Source organism: Strix uralensis, chromosome 5 (genome assembly GCF_047716275.1).
Source record: "Strix uralensis isolate ZFMK-TIS-50842 chromosome 5, bStrUra1, whole genome shotgun sequence".
NCBI classification, from domain to species: domain Eukaryota; kingdom Metazoa; phylum Chordata; class Aves; order Strigiformes; family Strigidae; genus Strix; species Strix uralensis.
The window spans coordinates 39810355-39829784 of record NC_133976.1 but is presented as its reverse complement, the minus strand read 5'-3'; the positions used below and the strand labels follow the sequence as shown (position 1 = coordinate 39829784).

Sequence of the window (19430 nt, the reverse complement as noted above, 5' to 3'; positions counted from 1 at the left end):
CTGTCTGCACAAACCTTTGGAAAGGTCTTTCAAATCTTAGAGGCCATTTTGGAAGTGCCATAGTTGGACGTGACAAGTACTGGGATGTTTAGAAATCCATTTTTATTCTAGCTGTGGGCTTTACAAACACTGCCTTGGCCTCAGGATTTTTCTCAGCTGAAGTTTATCAACCCAGTCTGAGTGCATGGACTCAAGCTTTAATCCCAGAAGAGAAATTCCAGTTGCCAAGCAGAGTAAGCTGTAAACCAGCCCTCCCATTGGTGAAGGTCCACTTTGGAAAACGTGACAAGGACCACCTGTCCTTGGGGTGACACCTGCCTCCTGCCCTCTGAGCACCCTCTGCCTCCAGCAGGAAATCTGAGGTTGGCTCCACGAATCCCGTGAAACAGGGACTCCAGCGGGGACAGCTGGCTTTGACGTGTGAGTAATGCAAAGATGTCGGGTTGATACTGAACCTTCAAAAACGCAAAGGGAAAACGAAGCCACATCTCTTTTCTTTGTAAAGCACTACGAAAAATGCCTGCAGAGTTTTTGATTTTGTTTTTCGAAGAATCATATATCTATGTCGGTACATACATACTATACATATATGTTGTACACACACAGACATTCTTTAATTTTAGGTCCTGCTTATCTGTCAGGAGATGATATTCGAGTAGATCTCTATATCTAGATGGCTTGAGCAAAGTATATTTGTAGTGTCTACAAGCACCCCACACACTTGGGGAGAATAAAAAAATAAAATTAAATGTGGAATTTTAACTGACACACTGAAGCTGTAATAAAAATCTTAATATTATCTCTTTATTCAGATATCTTTTATTAAAGAGATCTTACTAAATAAATCAATACTATACTTGAAAACTGAGTTTGCCCAAAAGTCTTTATAATACAATTGTCAATTGCTTTTCTGCTTGGTGGACACTGTTTTCATACATTATGTTTAATCAATGTTTAATACTTCACTGCAATGCTTTGCATTTAGTCTTGTATGGACTCTGTGGGTGCTATGCACAGGGCACTGTCAGGTCAGACAGTCTCTGACTGAGAAACTCCGGTTTTCCCAGTGCCAGTGTTAGTTATAAAGTAATATTTCACTGTTTGCAGCTGCTCCAGACAGTACCTTTAGGTAGGTAAGGTATGCATAGTCATGTCCAGCTTGCAGATAGCCAAACCAAAGCAAAGAAATGAAAACACAGTCTACAAAAAAGGGAAAACACTTTGCACTCTGTTAGCAGGAACACTGCGTTTGCCACCTCCCAGGGTGCCACGCAGAGCTCCCAGCCCAAGAACATCTCAGCAGGACCTCTCTCTAGCTCCAGCTATATCCCAAACTTTCTCCAAAAAGATGTCATGACCTTGTTTCTGCAGTCTCTTTTTCCCCCTCAGAGTGATGGACACGCACCACTTCATTCTGCAGCACTTGGCATTCTGCTGAACTTCATGCAGAAGTTAAAGGACAAGGTTAACAGCTGGTGTGGAGAATGGAACCCAGCACCTGAATGTGAATGTGCATTCCCTATCTTTGGAGTTTGGTACTAAGCTAGACTTTCTGTTTACTGTTAGTGAAAAGCTAAAGAAACATTATTTTTGCAGCACTCCCTATCCCAAAGTGCTCCATAGTCAGCAGAAATCCAAGACTCACCACAGCCAGAGGCTGGAAAGCTCTTCTTTAAAACAAACAAATGAACAAGCAAACAAACAACAGACAAAACCAAATAGGGAAAACAACACAGAGAAACCCCAGTTCCAAGAGTTGCAGAGGATTTCTGTGAAGGAACAGAAACCAGTTCTATCAATGCCACTTCTACTCTGCTATAGCATATCTGATGGCTGGGAGACATCCGGTATAACATACTCAAGGCAAATACAAGGAATGTTCTTCCTCTCAGGAACATTAAAATATAAAACACAAGACTATGCTAGCAGTGTAATAGCATTATAAATCACATTTTTTAAAAGTATGTATAATAATATTTTTAAAGTTCTAGCTACAGAAAAGACCCTTTCATGTTATCCTTTAATTATTAGCATAGAGTTAAAATTTACAAGGTCTCAAAGAAAGATATTTTTCCACTTAAATAGTAGGCTATCAATGGTTTCCAGACACTGAGATGCATTTAAGACTTTCCCAATCTCAACCCACTCTCACTGTAACTTTCACTGAACACAGGAAAGATCATGCTTACCTCAAATTTGGCCCTATTAATCTTACAGGTATCTTTTTTCCCCCTAAATACCAGCTCCTGACCCTCAACAGCCCTATACAGATACTTCCCTTAATATTTGCCTCCTTTTTAATTTCTCATGTTCTGATGAAGAGTAAAATTCATGCTAGATCTTTCAATAAGGAGATCTTAAAAAAAATGGGATTTTTAAGAAAAGCAGCAGCAACTGCAAGTGAAGAACACGGTACATGATCATAAATACACTTGTCACATTCTTTACTTGGTTTGCTGTAAAAAAACCCAAGAGATGCACAGCTGACATCCAAAGGAAGACACAATCTCTTTGCAAAAAGAAGTCCTGTGGAGATAAGAGCAACTACAGACCGACATTCAGGGTGGGATTCTGAGGGTCCCATTTTAGGCAAGGATCTGAGCTCTCTGTCAGAGACCAGGGCGCAGTGCTGGCAGAACACGAAACTGTTTCCCCACCAGCTACTCAGAGTCTCAGCAAACGGCACAGGCCAAACTTCAACTTCCAGACAACTGAAATCAGGTGAGATGGCCCCTGCCCTTCTTCAAACGAAAAAAACAGATGTGACAGAAGTGTACAAGGGTTGGCAAGAGAGATAGATGGCTGGAGGAGAGGGTGCGAGATAGAAGGAAAACAAATCCATTAAAAAAGCTAAAATAACTCTTTAAACAAGGCTTTTGTCCTCAGAACAACATAGTAAATCACAGATAGGTTTTAATCCACAAAGATGTAATTTTTGGCTTGCTGCTCTTTGGGGCTGTAAGCTGAGTTTATCTACATTTAATCTTGTTGGGTTTTGTGCTCTGGAATCTTCCAACTATGCTGAAAAGGAGACAGTAAAGTGTAGTTAAAATCCCTTGATTTCAGCCTGTGCTCTCTTGAATCAGAAAGCTTTCTAGTGACACTGCTGTGGGTGTACATTGACATTGCCAAGAAGAGAATGTGGCCAATTACTCACAAGTCAGTTCTGCGCTAAACAGTGAAATTACTCTGGGTTTATATGTTAACAGAATTTAGCTCAATCTAACCTACCAGCTTTGTGTAGTGTGTTCTCATTATCCTGGAACTTTATGAAGTCAGACAAGTTCTGAAGTCAGTCTGACTCAAAAATCAGTGCAGAAATCTGGACTTTTTTTACAAGCAGTTTTAAGAATATACACTTCTTAATCAAGCATTTCTTATAAAATCAGATCTATTGTTATTTTAAAAACTTTAAAAAGCACCTGAAAAAAATTTAAAATGCCCATGCAGACAAAATTCCTGACAAATATGTTTTCTCTTGAGTATGGGGCAAATAATCATAGAAAATACATTACTTTCTAAGTCTGGAGAAGAACTTTAGAAACCTCAGGGCAAAACTGGCCTTTTGGCAATATTCAAGGCTGTCAAGACAAATAGGGCAGCAGAAAAGTCATCCTCCAGCAATGGGTAACCATGCTAGGGGACAAAGGCACTGCTGGCATTGACTTCAGCAGGCTAGGAGAAGGCCTTTCCAGGATTAAGAAATGCCAGCACTCCAAGGGCTCTGTTTACGACCAGAAAAAAACCCAAACTACAGTGGAGAGAAGTAAAGTAGGACATAAAATTTTATTCTGAAATGATCTCTGGCCACAACAATAAAATGTAACAAATATTCACTAGAACAGTCTTAACTCCTGTCATCAGCTGTACAATACATACAGTATCATAAAACTGGCCACTAGGATTAAAACCCACTACAACATCTTTAATGTTAAGTGGCAACAGCAGCATCTCACAGAAAATTATACATACATATATACACAGTCCACATTCAATCGTTTTTCACATGTTTTCAGTACACACAGTTGCAGCATATTACAGTCACGTGTCTAAGTCGTTGCCCAATAAAAACCCAAGCTACTGCTTAGACGTAATTGTAGCAGTTGAACCAAGTAATTACAATTTGTAGCAGAGATGTACAAGCCCCTAGAAACAGTAATTCACAAATGTTTTATTGAAATGCTACCATAGCATTAAACTGGGCAATATTCTAATCTTTGCTGACTGGAAAAAGAGTTATTTTTGTATTTATCACAAATATTGTTGATGGAAAAAAAATACTAAAAAATGGAGAGCATTAAATAATGCACACCCTTTCCTAAAGATTCTAATATTGCCCAATGCTACTTATGTCTAAAGTGTTTTCAACATTCCCATGAAGTCATTTATAACTCCAAACCACCCACCAAGTTAAAAGTGGCTTAAGTGCCTTGCACCCAAATTGTAAAAATCCCTGGCCACCTTTATAAGAGCCAGGCACATATAAAAGGAATGCACTTTGGTTCAGACCAAATGCCCTGGGATTAAATCACACTATAAAACTAAAGAGTTTGAGGTAAATTTTCACAAATACAGTTGATTTCTGTCTAGTGTCACCATAACAAAAATTTATTAAAAAAAAAAAAAAATCGATTTGATGCTAAAGTATAACCAATGAGGAAGGGCCATCTTTAACCCCTTAATGAGACGTACTAAGAACAGTGTGTCCTCTCCACCCCAGCAGTGTGATTGCCTTATTGTTTCTGTTAAGGCCTCGATCATCTACACGATGTTTTAAGACAGGTATAGCATTTAAAAATAGATTTCATCCCTACTATCCAGTATTCAAAGGGTTAAAGAGGCCAAGATGCATGCCCTATGGCATTGGTAACAAAAGGCACATTGTTAACACCAAGGGCACAATCCATCCTTTATTGTTAATCTACACATCTTGCATCACTCTGTTGTTCCAATACACTTAAGTGGTAATGAACACTCCAGTGGTGCAAGAAACTGAGCCAAGTGAGACTGCAACCTAAGACAAGACAACACTGTGCTATTACCAAATCTGAAAATAGCTCAGACACCCCCAGACAATGGTAACATGTGAGACTAAGCACTGTTTCCAAGCCAACTTCTATCAGCCTAATTATCAGAGCCCTTAGAATAAAATCACATCAAAGCAAGAGGCAACGTCCTTTCCCCCCCTCCCTCCTTTTTTACAGGTATAAATAAGCTACAATAAAAAGCAACTACATCACTTAAAAACCTTGATGTAGCTGCTCCTTTAGTATAGAGGAAGTTGCACTGTATCTGGGTTAAAAAAATAGCTCTGCACACTGTATTTTGGCCTTAAAGTTTCCGGTAGCATTTATGAAGGTGGATCATAAATGCATTATTGGCATTAAGAACTGGTTACATGAAAAAGAAAATTTAGTGGTTTTAGCCCATTAATGACTCATGAACATTATGAATGTTTTTACCTTAAATCACCATGAAAGGAAGGAACATGAATAAATGTTCCATTTAAAATATATTTAGGGAGGTGATTCTTCTTCCGCCCCTAACGTAAGCATCTCTATTTCTTAACTTTTGCAGGAAGAGTTAGGGTAGAAAGGAGTGGCAAAGCCAAGTAGGTGGTGGAGGAAGTAAAGATTCCCAGTTACTGTAGAAAAATACACAGTATTGTATTCCCACAGTTATGAGAGTCAGTTAATTTTATATGAAAATCAATATATCTCTTTTCCAGACTTAGAATTTACTGACCATAACTTACTGGATATTCATATTCCAAAAGCCACTTTTCTTAGCTGTATTACTCTATTTCATTTTTAACATGATTTCATACATGTTTACATATTGCACTTACACATATTGTATAAAGTTGTGAACATTTAATACTAAATAATTTAATTTGACTAGAGGCAGGAAACGATCTTTTAAAAAAAAAAAGTAAGAAAAATGGTTGATTGATGCTCTAATTTTTACAGTTATCAATCAACAAATACCATCCTCTACTCAGAAATTATTTTTGGAGCCTCTTTAGGTGTTGACTTTTTGGCAAGAAGTTAAGCGATATGTTTCCTGAGAATTCTGTCATTTTGCATTTATAACCCTCTCCCAGTCTTACATTAAATTAAAAAAAAAAAACAACCGACCACACAAACAAACAAACAAAATTAAGCTGTAAGTGGTAAAGTAATGAATATGAAGAACTTAACCGGAAACTTTCTTGGCCTCTCAGGGGACCATGCTTTAAGTATTTTTCATAATTTGTACAAGTAACTCTAGTAAAATCTGTGCATATAGGTGTTGCTTATAGTAAAGTTACCGAGGTTTAATGCAATCCGTTCTAGTACATCTTGTTCTAACATCCATAAACCCTACTAGATTATGTTCTGCTTTGATAAAATTCCCTTTTCATGTTTTATACATCCAATGTAGACCACAGCCATTATATGTGGTGAAATACTGATCTTAGATTTCAAACTGTTCCTGTTGAAAACATGCTACAACGCGTGAATATTTCTCATAGGTCTAGATATTATTCCTCAGTAAAGACCATCTTTCTTCCATGAACGGTTAAAAGTAAAAAAGAAAAACCAAGCATTAGCACACACACACATGAACAAATCTACACATATCTCTAACTGTTCCTTCAAAGTTAATTTTCAGCTACAAATACCAAAGATTAAATCAAATTCCAACCATTTAGCTTTCTTTTGATAACTCTCCCTTATTAGAAAGTCTCTAGGATGACGTCTGCCAACTGTAAAGCTTTCCACTGAGGATCTTTCCATCTACAGTTACACTGTCTAAGGTGAAGTACTTTTCTACAGAAAGCAACGTAGTAACAGTGTTTGCCCCTACATGCAGATTTGATCTGAAGTGTAAATGTACCAGAGAGGTCACAGTCACTCAGACAAAAATTGTCAGAAGAAATAAAAGCAATCTGTGAGATCCATGTAGCATTAACAGTCTGGAAGTTACAGTATAAAACTGACAGAATGAGCACTTCTGCCTATGTGATTTAGGGAAACCAAGCTGTACATTAGGAAAGAATGCAGGAGAGGGAAAAAAAAAAAAAAAAAAAAAAAAAAAAGAGAGAAGCCCAGTGTGAATGCTCAATGTTATACACCTGAAATGAAGCCCAGAACATTTTGTTTTACCAACTCATCAGTCACTTTCAGATTTAGAGGAACAGACATACTTCCATCTTCATTCTTTCTGAGACTGCCTGTTTCTCTCACTCTACCACACGGCATGCAAGGTAGGAGAGTCATTTTAGCTGTGGAACATCTTATTTTTTGCGTTATATTTAAATGCTCATTTTAATCAAAAACCGTTACTTTTGAATAGAGAAAGCATTCCACAGGAAGTGACTGTATCACTAGTGATACCACTACTTTCTCTGGGCTACCATACAGAAAATGACAATGTAACATGCTATGGCTCCACCTCAAACTACAAGTTTACAAGTGCTTAACTTAACAGTATTTCTTTGAGATTTCTCCCTGGAGTCCAGTTAGGCATAGGTGTGAGCGTTTGCAGAATCAAGACCCATGCCCACAAAATCCAAAAGACAGAGTTTTACAAATTTACCCCAGGTGAAACCCAATATGAACCATGGAAGAGAAAGGTTAATACGTTTGACACCACGCTGCAATGCATGACAGTTATGTTGTAACCAGTGGCCTGCCACTGATGTTTATTACTGTGTCACACTAGTTACAGTAAGGCTAAGTGTACTGTAGAAGACAAACATTTTAAAAAATAAGTATAAAAACTTAAAGCATTGTCCCCATGTTTTTATAAAAACAAAATCAACATTTCTTACATTTAAAATGAGTGCTGAAAGATACAAATGAACAAAGTTATTAAGCAAATAAAAATGTATTATCTGAGCTACTTTTTCATACAAATAAGGCTCAGCCACATTGTATTTCTCATTTTAACAGCATTGGGTTTTTCAAACTCAGCTAACGAGTTTTGGCAACACTGTTCTTTGTTGAATATTCCCATTGGCATCTGTCATCTGTGCCAAGTTAGTCCTCAGTTTTGAAGCTGAGCTTGAAGTCGGAGGTAACTTGGAAATCGACGTTATAGCACCAGTGCTCTCTGTAATTCTCTTTGCCGAGGCTTTTTCCCCAGTCGGAGGCTTTGGCAACCGTCTCCTTAGCCAGGGATGCCGCAAAGCCTGGCTGGGTGTCATACGGATAGCAGGATCCCATTCTAAACACTGTTTTAAGAAGTCAAGGAACAGGGGATCATCACATCCCTTTAATGCATTACCCCATTCTCTGCTCTCTGGTGGGCCACGTAGTTTTCCCCTCCGAGAGCGTCCACCATTAAGTATTACAGAGCCATCAGACAAGGTTGTGATGCTGCAGTAGCGGGGATAACCCTTAGAGCTCACGAAGTTTTTGGCTCGCTTGGATGAATCTAAGAGTTTTGGAGAAGGCATGCCCAATAGCTCAATCATACAAGCCAGCTGGTCTCCTTCATCTTCTCCAGGTAAAAGTGGATAACCGGTGAGAAGCTCTGCTAGAATACAGCCCAAGCTCCACATATCTATGGGCATCCCATAACGAGCACCAAGGATGACTTCAGGTGCACGGTAAAAACGTGACTGAATGTAAGTGTAGACACGCTGATGCTCATAACAACTTGAGCCAAAATCAATCACTTTAATACCACTTCTACCCTGTTGCTTCAACAGAATGTTCTCAGGCTTAAGGTCACAGTGGATGATTCTGTTTTTGTGCAAAGCATCCAAGCACTGTAAAATTGAGTGGGCAAACTTGCGGACCAAAGGCAGGCTAAAGCCCTGAAACTTGTTTTTCTTTATTAATTCATACAGGTTCATGCTCAGCAATTCAAACGTCATGCAGATATGGCTGCGGAATGTGAAGTTTTCCAACATGTGAATAACGTTCATGTTGTTATCCTTATCTTGTTTCCGGAGGTGCTCCAAGATCTTAATTTCTTCCGCAGCTTGGCGGTGGAAACGTTTTTCATTTCTCACCATTTTTAGTGCCACATGCTGATGCATCTTGTGATCGTAGGCCTTCACCACCTGCCCAAAGCTTCCTTTCCCTATAACTTTCAGGACTTCATACCTGTATGCAATATGATCATGGGGTACTTGTATGTAAGACCCTTGGTCATCATCATACCCGCAATTGTTTGAACCACCAATCACACCTTGCCGCTTCTTTGCATTTGGACCCAAAAAGTATATTTCAGGGTAGCTAAAAATCTCATGATGCTCAAAAGCTGTTAATTTTTGCATGTATTGCTTCATTGCCTGCTCTGGTGTCATAACTGAGGCTTTCACCTTCCCTGTTCCATCTGTAGATTTTAAAGAGCTGGAGCTCCCTTGTCGTCTGTGAGCACTCTCTGACTGTCTGTCCTGAACCACTGGCAATCCAGATTTGCCTAGTGTTGTAAGTCCATTTGGCTGTGTCGTCAGAACTGTCCTCTTGTTACTATTATCTTCGAACAGCTGCTGAACCTGGATTTGTCCATGGCTACCAACATGGAGGTGCTCATTCATTGTGTGCTTACTGCCTCCAACCTAAAATTGAAAATAAATACATACCCAGTTAACAAGAAAGGCATGAACTCTATGCTTCACCATTCATTCTGCAACCCACCATTCTGCCTAAATCACCTCAAAGCTAAGTATTTGCTTAGAATTCAGTTGTCTACAGATAATCTAAAAAATACAGCACATATACTGTGATACTGCTAGACGTTATTAAATTTTCCAGATCCTTGTTTCTCAAATGCCACTTTCATGACTCTCTAAATGTTTGCAACAAGACAATCACAGATGTGCTACCATGATAGGCTAACAATTCCTCCAAGCTATCTTCAAGGCAACAGCCTTGTAACATCAAGAAGTGTGCTTGAGGGACATTAGACTTTACAGAACATAGTAGTAGTTTTATTGCTGTTGGAGATCAATGTATAATGCCTGCTAGAACTTACATGGCTAAGGCTCTCCTAGTCACCTGTGATTGCAAATCTAGGTTTTAACTTGTTCCTAAATTTGCTGTATATCAAAAGCTCCAGATACAATTTTAAGCAATAAGGAATGTGCTGTGATGTGCAAAGAGGAGAAGAACCTGTACATTTCTGAAGTCCAAGAGATGCCATTTACTGCTTGCAACTGAGAGAGGCACTATTCAGCAAAGCATAAGCATGTCCTCTAGCACTTTCCCAAACCAGTCTCATAGTAACTTTGAGCCAAGATGAGATTTGGGGCCTGATGCAGACTTGAGTGGAAAGAAAATATTTGACTTGAAGAACATACAAGTAACTTTATTTTAAAGGAATGAAAGAAAGGATTAGTTGATTTTAGAAATTACATTTGTTCCTGACAGTTTTCATGAGGGAATAAACAGCAGCATTCAGCATTTTCAAGCAAAGAAACACCAGAAGTACTGGCGTGTGAAAACAACTATTACTCAAATCCTGTTATTTTTAAGGAGAAACAAGAAATTTACAAGCATATATTTGCCACTAAAATAGCTGTCCTTAGAATTCCTCATTTGCTCTAAAGTAGAGGATAATTAGTTTGTCTTCTGCCTGGTCTTATACAAACGTGGGATGAATTCCCCTGCTGTCTCTCCAGCTGATTCACCAGTCTTAATATTTATGCCAAATTGCTAACCGAAAGTTCACCAATACTGTCAGACAGATGATCAAGCCAGGGTTGAGAGCACTTTTAATCTGAACCTTATTTTTTTAGGGCAGCTAAGGAAAACACATTCCCTGTTCACTTAAGGTTGCTGAAATGAAATCAGAAAATGACAGTTGTGTGCTGTGATATGAGGCAATGAAATCTGTGCTGCAACCGCAGAAGTGCTTCTTAATGAGAAAACCAGGACATGCAACACAGACTCTAGCATACTTTGTGCTTCTGTTAAGGTATCGGCCTGATACAGCAGAAGCATGTTTTCGTAAATTCAGTAACTTGTTCCCAAGGGGTAGTCAGCTGGATACCAGCTTCACCTTTGGACAGTATTTTGAAATTTGCAGCTCTGAAACTCACATAACATATGAACAAGAGCTCTCAGGGATTGCTTCCACTGAGTTCACTGCTCTTCCGATTCCATTTTGACTCATGTTGAATAACTGGTCCATTTTATTTCATCATTGCAGTTTGACTGTGTATGTTTATTTGCAGTGCAATTTGGGCTCACACTATCAAATTTGATCAATCTCATAGAAAAGCATTACCACACAATTGCAATTCAGAGCAAAGACATTTGTAACATTTAAGCACAGTGAAGATACATGGGATATTGACGTTAATTCCCTTTCTAGTTTGATGCCTCAAATGCACCAGGAATTAAATCATCAAGGGGACTTAATGAGCCTATCATGCCTACAGGGAATTCCTTCAGGTCAAGTTTGAAACACACTGCAGCAGCAGTTTCCTGAAGGTTGCCCTGATCCTCTATATAAACAGCAGTTGGTGGAAAAAATAAAAAAAAATTTCAGAGTCAAGAGCTGCTAAATGATGCATCGCAGAAGAACCAGACCTAGTTAGTAAAATGTGTCGGAGATTCAGCACATGCAGTATTGCAGAACTGTGTAAGAATAAAGCAGCAGAGTAACTGTACAGATTACTACAAGTACTCAAGCTAGGAAATTCCAGTTACAAACGTTTCTTCTGTGGCACCAGTTGAACAATGAAGCAGAACATATCTGGACAAACCCAGAGTAGACAATACTAATGTACAGACAAGGAAGGCAGAGCCTAGAGAAAGAGGCAGAAAAACATCTTTTAAGAATTTCTTAACCCAAGTACTCATTGCCACATTTCACATCTTCTCTTTTTTTTTTTTTTTTTTTTTCTCTCACTTCAGTCACCTGTTTTCAGAGTTAACTATTTTCTGCCCTTCCTAAGCACTGGTTGTTTCAATAGATGTACTGGGGAATTCTTCAAACTTCAGTTATTTGATTTGTATCAGGGCTTGGAAAAGACCCAAACATTTATCCACTCTCAACAGGGACTAAAGAGTTCTTTTTCCTAAAAGCATGTTTGCAAACACATTCTAAAGTGTAAACCATGTAGCTTTGTTTCCTGCACCTTCAGGCAGCCTCATCTTTCTCTTGCTGCTCACAGGTTGGCTTTTTTTTCCAAGCAGCAGAATGAGATCACCAGCATTATCCCAGCTTCACCCCAAATCCAAAGCGACCGGTTTTGCCAGTTTCAGTCAGCTGCTGCTTGGGAATGCAAATGCAGATGCAGACAGTAGCACTGGTTTTCTTTGTGGAAGAAAAGGCACCAAATTAGCACAGGCTCTATTCCAAAAGCTGTGGAGGATAAGAGAGCTCGCTTTTCTTTCAAAAACTCCAACAGGAGTTTCAGAGCTATCAGACACATCACAACTACAAAGTCAATATGAAAAATGGACTTTCCCCATCTCAGGGTACTGCCTGCACAAGAATCACCACCTCTTACTCTATTTCCAACCTGGATGAGGGTTGGATTCTCACCAGCCCTTTGCTCTGCCTATCTACTTCTGGCTACCAAGTGTCTGAGATGGCTGTCAAGTCCAGGCTTGCACTGCTTACAAGCTCCACAGGCTTCACCAGTGACGCTCTACGTTCCCTGAACCACAACTAATGGGCTTGGGAAGCTACAAAGGACTGCAGCCTTCTTAGTCCAGTACCAAACTGTTCATGGTACACAGAATCTCCATCAGCCTTTCATCTGAAACCAAAAGTCTGAGAGGTTTATAATTGTATCTCCCTTTTGCTTCTGCAGATGGGCCTGTAAATTCCAGAACCAACAACCTACACAGCTGACAACCTGCATGGAGTTATGCGGTTTACTTATTATGTATTTTATTGCCTGTGCTCAAACCCATCTACACCTTCTAAGATTTATGTATTTTTATAACGCACATCTTCGAAAACTTGTTGATACACACATTTCTCCATAAAACATATTGAAGTAACAGGTAAGCTTGAACTCAAAGAACTAATCTTCCTCAATCTTCTGGCAACATCAATTACAAAACAGCAAATGTTACAATGGGTTTTTTTTCCTCTCTCTGTAGTTTTTCATAACTTCAAAATCGCCACTACAATTCTGCTTTAACTTTGGTTTGCTGAGTTTATGGAAGTTGATGGCTATGCCAAAAACATTCACCTAACCTTTGAAGTAGAGCAGTAGGCAAAACAACAGAAAACCCACTTTTTTTTTTTGGCATGGGGAATGTTTGGGTTTTGGTTTTTTGTTTTGTTTTCACAAACGGGTTTAGGGACAAAAGTAGAACAGTAAATTACTATACTTCGTCTACAGACCTGTAACAACATAGAAGTAGCACAAAACTGAGTCCACCCTGCTAATAAGAAGGAAAATCAACTGACAATTCCTTTGTGGTAACACTCAGCCAATGCAGTGGTCTATTTCAAGACCTTCTACAAGACTATAGGACTGAACACCACAGGAGCATACACCTCTTCTCAACCTTATCTTCCAAAAGCATCAAGACATTATGTAGTTGTATCATATTCCATCTTTGTAACAAAGTCACTTGGTGTGATATTAGCACCCTATAAAACTACCCAAGACATGTGCTTCAGCTATGTATTATGATTTTATTTTGAGCAAAACCGCAGAAAAAAGGATTTTGCTGTCAATCAGAATCTAAAAGCGTTTATAAAATTACTCTTAATAATAAAGCAATCACAATGGCCTGCTGAAATACTGCACAGGAATAAGATGTCTTTATCTGCTATTACTTTGCATAGATGAGGACAAGGGAGAAACAGTGTTCCGAAGTAGTAACTTAAAGAATAAATGTTACACTACATACCCCTTTCTTTACAGCACTTCTGGGCATGCCAGTTTCAGCCCTACTGTGTCTAACATGCTAGAGGCATATGGTATCAGGTGTAGAATGCTTCACTGCCTGTTTTGTTGACTACAGCCTGAGCATATGTACAAAAGGCCTTTTTTTTCCTTGATAAATGAATTCAACAGCATTCCTCTGTTCAGAACTAAAAATAGTTGCTAATTAGCACGATAACAATAATGCAGGATTATCATAATGGTTTTATTATGAGTATGGGTTTTATACACCAAAAAAAGAATAAGCCCTTGTCCTAAAGAGCTTGTGGCTCAACAAGAACTGTAGAAAAAACACACCACATGGATTTTTGGCTGCTGCCGTATCTGGTCTATATAACCTTGTTTTTTTAAAAGTTAACTTTGACTTTATACAGCAAATATTTTCACAGATAGAACTATGCCTCAAGAGTGATACCAATTCATAATTTTTTTTCCTCCTGTTAGGACTACACAGGTGCAGTGAGCCTGAATACTTCTGGCACACCCTGCATGTATTACGCATGTTGAAACCAAAAAGTCAATGCGTACTAAATTAAACTAAAGTGTACACAAATGAGAGATGTGCCCAGAGGTACTGCAGTCCCCACAGCACAGTCACCTACTGTTGGAGCCCAAATTTCAGAGCCCCCCCATTAAAAGTTAAGATAGCTTCATATTCCCCATAGACACAAGTTTTATGTAGAAGAAGAAACATCCAAAAAAATCTAGACATAGCAAAGTTCAGGTCATGATTGTATAGTTACTTCCACTCAAACGTGACGGCATTTCTGTGGCAATTTATTACATGAAAACACCGCAATAGGAAGGTATTTTCATTGTTTTTACCTACTTAAAAGCAGCTCCCTACAGTAAAAATTTGCAGCATGTGACCCACCACCAGCTCTTCATGTTAACAGTCCAGGAATCTCTGTTCCATTATAATGTAAATTAATTTTTTTAAAAAATTTAAATTTAAAATTTTTAGGATTAAGACTGAAGGACTGATGCAAAAGTATATGGATAGACATTCATCTCTGGTGGCAAAAGAAAACAGGCTTACTGTAGGGAAATCTTAGAAAGGGCTTGAAGAGGGAGGCACTGAATCACACACTGTAAATGAGTTGTTGTTACAGTACTAGACAGGAGGAGAAAAAGATTAAGACTGCTTTACTGCAAGAGAAACAGGAAGAGTGCAGAATGCAGGGATACGTGCCAACTAAGAACAAAGATGGAGGTAGGCAGAAGACAGAGACAAGTGTCTGGGAGAGGGACTCACAGACAGGTGGGGATTTACACGAGCAGAGCAGCAGGCAAGCAAGATAATCTCTACTGCAGTATGTCAAGTGGATGTAAGAACACCATAATGAACAGGAGAGAGCAAATGGAAAAAGGTTCCAATCATCAAGGCAAGAACTTAAAGCTTCAAAAGAGAAAGCAATGACTTTGGAGAGGAAAACAAAGAGGACAAGGAGTTGGAAATGACTTTATGTTTTCCACCATGAGCCAAAAAGATAGTCAGGGATGGAAGCAGACATGAATAAGTCTAGGATGAAGCCACCATTTTTTAAAAAGTAAACAAAACCTTTCCCTGGTACAATACACAACAGCCTGCTTAGCAACAAAGGCTGCTGTGATTGCAGAGACTGCAGCCAAAACCTCTGCCCTGTTATATGAAGCCTGTGTAAAACAGCATCTTCTCCCCTTCTCCTCATGCTACTGTATCTACCAAACAATGAAACTTCACATGAATGTGGGAGACCACAGTTTCACTAGAGGCTAGATCACACAACTCACTACCACAAGAAATATGACAGGTAGTGGATTTCTTCTCCGTCTGAAATAGAAGAAAAACTTTTTAACTTAAGCAAAAACCCATCTTCAATCCTAGTCTCCCTTCACAACTGATGTATATACAATGCACATGCTTACATCCAGCCACCGGCAAGTTCAACCATTTAAGCAAACTATACCTTCTGGAAGTTTGAGACACAAAGATAAATACTTTCAATGTTTTGCTATTACAGAAGTCAGACAGATACAACAGGGGTGAAAACAGAATAAGCAAATGAACACAAAGGAGAAAATGGTTTAAAAAAACTGAAATGTTCCATTTTAAATAGGTCTGATTGGAGGATGCAAAATCAATGGTTTCAATCACTCAGTGTCAGCTGAGGTCAGTAGGCCTGAAGTTTACAGAAAGATCGCATAACAGATATAGCCCTTTTTTTTTTAAGGTTAAAATCCAGCATTCTGACGTCACATCTGATCCTTACCGCAAAAAGTTATGTTAGCCAACCACAAAATAACCACCTACAACATTCAGCAAGGCAGCCTGAGGTATTTCTGCAATCATACCCAAGGCTAAATAAATACTGTAGAGTAGACTCTGTATCACAAAGGAAAGGCAGAGTTTGCAGCAGTCAGAATCTAAAGGGACATGAAACACAGCAATATAATCCTTGATCATTCCCGTGTGCTTCCATAAGTATTTCATCTCTATGTATATATATACACACATGTATCCATGCTATATATAAACCTGAACACCCCTTGCATGCTTTGATAAAGGCTTCATCTTTATATATGCATGCACAGACACTATACATAATACACACATACAGAGATATAAATCTATGTTTAAAAATACCAAAGTTCTGTACTTCCAAAATTAGTAAGTAGTCCCAGATATATAGCTGGACCACCACGCTTTCACAAACCCTAAATTAAGTCTGGACTCTGTTACATGTGGACCTGTAATTTGTAGGCCCATCTGCATGTGCGATTTCATGATCAGTGACCAGGCTGTTAGTACTATGTTCCTTCTTTTCTGTTTTTTATAAAAAAAAATTAAGCTGCTGCCAAAACTCTAAAATCAACCAGCACTTAACTGGTATATGAATGTGAAAAAATTGGCCTTTGATGCTAATGAACAATTCAGATATATACCCTAGCTACATAAATATACAATGATGCTGATCTGAAGTATGCAGCTCCGCCTTGAATTTGCACAATATTCACCATTCTTATTGAGAATATCATACATACGCTGATTTTTTTTAATTTAAGACAATTCTTTCTATAAATGGATTTGAATGAGATGCTTTTACCCCTGAAGCTACATAGAAAGTCACTGAAACACTAATATCCAAATGCATAGTTTCACCTTCCACTAGCCCATAATCACATTACCATTTAAAGCTCTGCCATATGTTTACGAAGATAGTATGTGAGTATCCATGAAGAACTCATTAATTCTAAGAAAAGTATGCCATCAATGCCTTTCACGGTCAGTATGAAACCTTTCATAATTTAAAAGGAAATGTATGTAATAAAAATTTCAGATATTTAGTGTTAACATGACAGCATATAGACCCCTCTCTATTCTCTCATGCCTTCGGGACAGAGATACCCTCTCTCATCCATATATAGTGGCATACTTGGGAAGTTTCATTCCTAGTAGATTAACTAGGAGTGGGAGATAATGTGAGATATCACAGAACCGGAAAATAACATCCCTTTCATGCCATCAGCGCTTACTTCTTTAGGTAAACTACTGCAGCAATAAAATCGGATTCATCCAATCATTGTCCCCGAGTACAGCGATAGCTATTTCTAGGGAAGGCAGCTATCGGCCTGAGCTAATCAGACATACAAGGGAAGAGCAGCCTTCATTTTTCACCACAGTTCATGCGACCCTTTAAGCACAGTGACTAACCTCATCGCCAAAATAATGTCATCTCAAAAAATGCATTTACCAGAACAGCTCCTCTGTGTGAGTGTGGAAGATCGAATTTGTCACTGAAAATGAGACACAAAACCAGACTGAAGGGGGGCTGGGGAGAGGGAAGGGAGAAAGCTGCTTCTCAGTGCAGTCACAGGGTTCCAGCCTCACAACAAACGGGCACATTTGATCGGAGTCTGCAGAAATTAAATACACTTTCTTAAGCACCAAGCGCCTCGTTAGGCGGGACGGGCGGGGCGCCCGAGGTGGCGGGGCCCCTGCCCTCTCCCGCCCGGTGTGCCCGTGAGGGCTCGGTCCCACCGCGGGGAACACCCGGCGAAAGCAGAGAGGCGGCGGCGCGGCAGGCCCCGGGGCCGGACGCCCCTTCCCTTCCCCGCCCCGGCCCCTCCCGCCCCGGCCCCCCGCCCCAGCTCACCGTGTGGGAGGCGTTGCTGGCCCTGAGCGGCGGCAATGCGAGGGGTGACGGCGGGCCGGTCCCAGCTCCTGCCCGGGAGAGCCCGGCTCCGGTGCCCGGGGAAGACTGCAGCGGGCGCCCGCTGTCCCCTGCCCTGCCTGCGGAGAGCAGAGGGGGTGAGCGCGGAGGGCAGCGGCGGCCCCTCAGGCAGCGAGGCCGTCGGGGCGGCGGCGGCCCGCGGCCCCGGCTCTTCGTCGGCACCGCCGCCCGCCTCGCTTCAGGCAGAAGCCATTAAAAGCTAATCACCGCCGCGACGCACACACACACCGATCCAGCTAATAGCGCGGGCGGGCCATGCTCGCCCAGCTAAACCCTTCATCCGAGATTAACCCGCCACCGGCAGGCGCCTAACCGGGAGAACAAGCCGGCTCTGCCCCGCACACGCCTCGGGGCTGGACGGCCGCCCGACCCCCCCGCGAGCCGTCTGGCCCGCCGAAGGCCCGGCGCCGCCGGGGACCCGCCTGGAGTTCACAAGTCTGCAGCGGGAGAGGAGACGAGCACCGCTGCCCCCTGTCAAAAGCGGCCGCTCCGGCAAACGCACCGCTCCCCAATTTTTCCCGGGTCGTTCTCCCCCACCTCTTCGCCAAGACGAACTGACCACCCCGCACGACAGCAGCCCGGGGCCGAACCCGCAGCCCCCCGGGCTCGGTTGCCGGGGGGAGGGTGGATCATTGTTCCGTCACGCACGGCCCCGTTGCGGCGGCAGCTGCGGGGGCAGCCGCGGGGCGGCCGAGCCTTCCCCCCTCCCCCCGCCCCCCCCGTCCCGTCCCGCAGGCCCGGCCCGGCCCAGCGCGGCAGGGGCGGCGCGGGGGGGAGCCCGCAGCCCGTCGCGGTGGCGATCGCGGCGGCCCTGTTCTTACCGGCCGGGTAGGCAGCACCAGCGGCGGCGCTAGCTGAGGGTTTTCTGGTTAACATGGCCGCTGGAGAGGAGGGAGAGGAAAAGGCATGTCAGGGCGGCTCTCCTCCGCTGCTCCTCGGCCTCTCCGGTCGGCGCCTGCCTCTCTTCTCCGATCAGCTACACCCAGACCCAGACACGTCCTCCGCTGCATCCCCCCGGCCCCGGGCCGGCCGGACAGACTCTCCAACGGCCCGCCGTCGCCTCCCGCCGCCGCAGCAGCAGCAGCAGCAGCCGCGCCGCCGCCGCAGCCCCCGGCCCAAGCTCATCACCTCCCCCGTCCCCGCCCCGGTCGCCCCGGTCCCCTCACACGGAGGAGGGGGCAGCAGAAGGCGGCCGGACAGGGCCCTCCTCCCTTCGCGGCGGAACCGGGACAAACAGCGCATTGGAGGGGCAGTCCCCGCCCCGTCGGCCGCCTCCCCTCCCTCCGTCCCGCCCTGCCACCTCCCCCGCCCCCCCTACCGCCTTCCCCCCCTGCCCTACCGCTCCCCTGAGCGGCGGCGGC

The 19430-nt window shown here is 41.9% G+C and overlaps 1 protein-coding gene across 2 annotated transcripts; it reads right to left on the bottom strand.

Moving 5' to 3' along the window:
- Positions 1 to 3767: 3767 nt before the first annotated feature.
- DYRK2 (dual specificity tyrosine phosphorylation regulated kinase 2) lies at positions 3768 to 19199 on the bottom strand. 2 transcript variants are annotated; one of them, XM_074870529.1, is made up of 3 exons: positions 18891 to 19199; positions 17992 to 18128; positions 3768 to 9556 (listed from the first exon to the last, which is right to left on the bottom strand). In XM_074870529.1, exons 1-3 carry the CDS (start codon positions 18943 to 18945, stop codon positions 7955 to 7957), a joined length of 1794 nt encoding a protein of 597 aa, XP_074726630.1. In that variant the 5' UTR covers positions 18946 to 19199; the 3' UTR covers positions 3768 to 7954. The 2 variants fall into 2 exon arrangements, with proteins under 2 accessions (XP_074726630.1, XP_074726631.1); XM_074870530.1 differs by lacking the exon at positions 17992 to 18128.
- Positions 19200 to 19430: the final 231 nt, after the last annotated feature.

Bases quoted from the DNA above. Each gene is read 5' to 3' on its own strand.
- DYRK2 (XM_074870529.1), bottom strand. From the start codon at position 18,945: ATGTTAACCAGAAAACCCTCAGCTAGCGCCGCCGCTGGTGCTGCCTAC. The intron at 18,129-18,890 runs GTAAGAACAGGG...TGCTCTCCGCAG, and splicing joins TGGTGCTGCCTACCCGGCCG to GCAGGGCAGGGGACAGCGGG. The intron at 9,557-17,991 runs GTGAGCTGGGGC...TTTCAATTTTAG, and splicing joins CCAGCAACGCCTCCCACACG to GTTGGAGGCAGTAAGCACAC.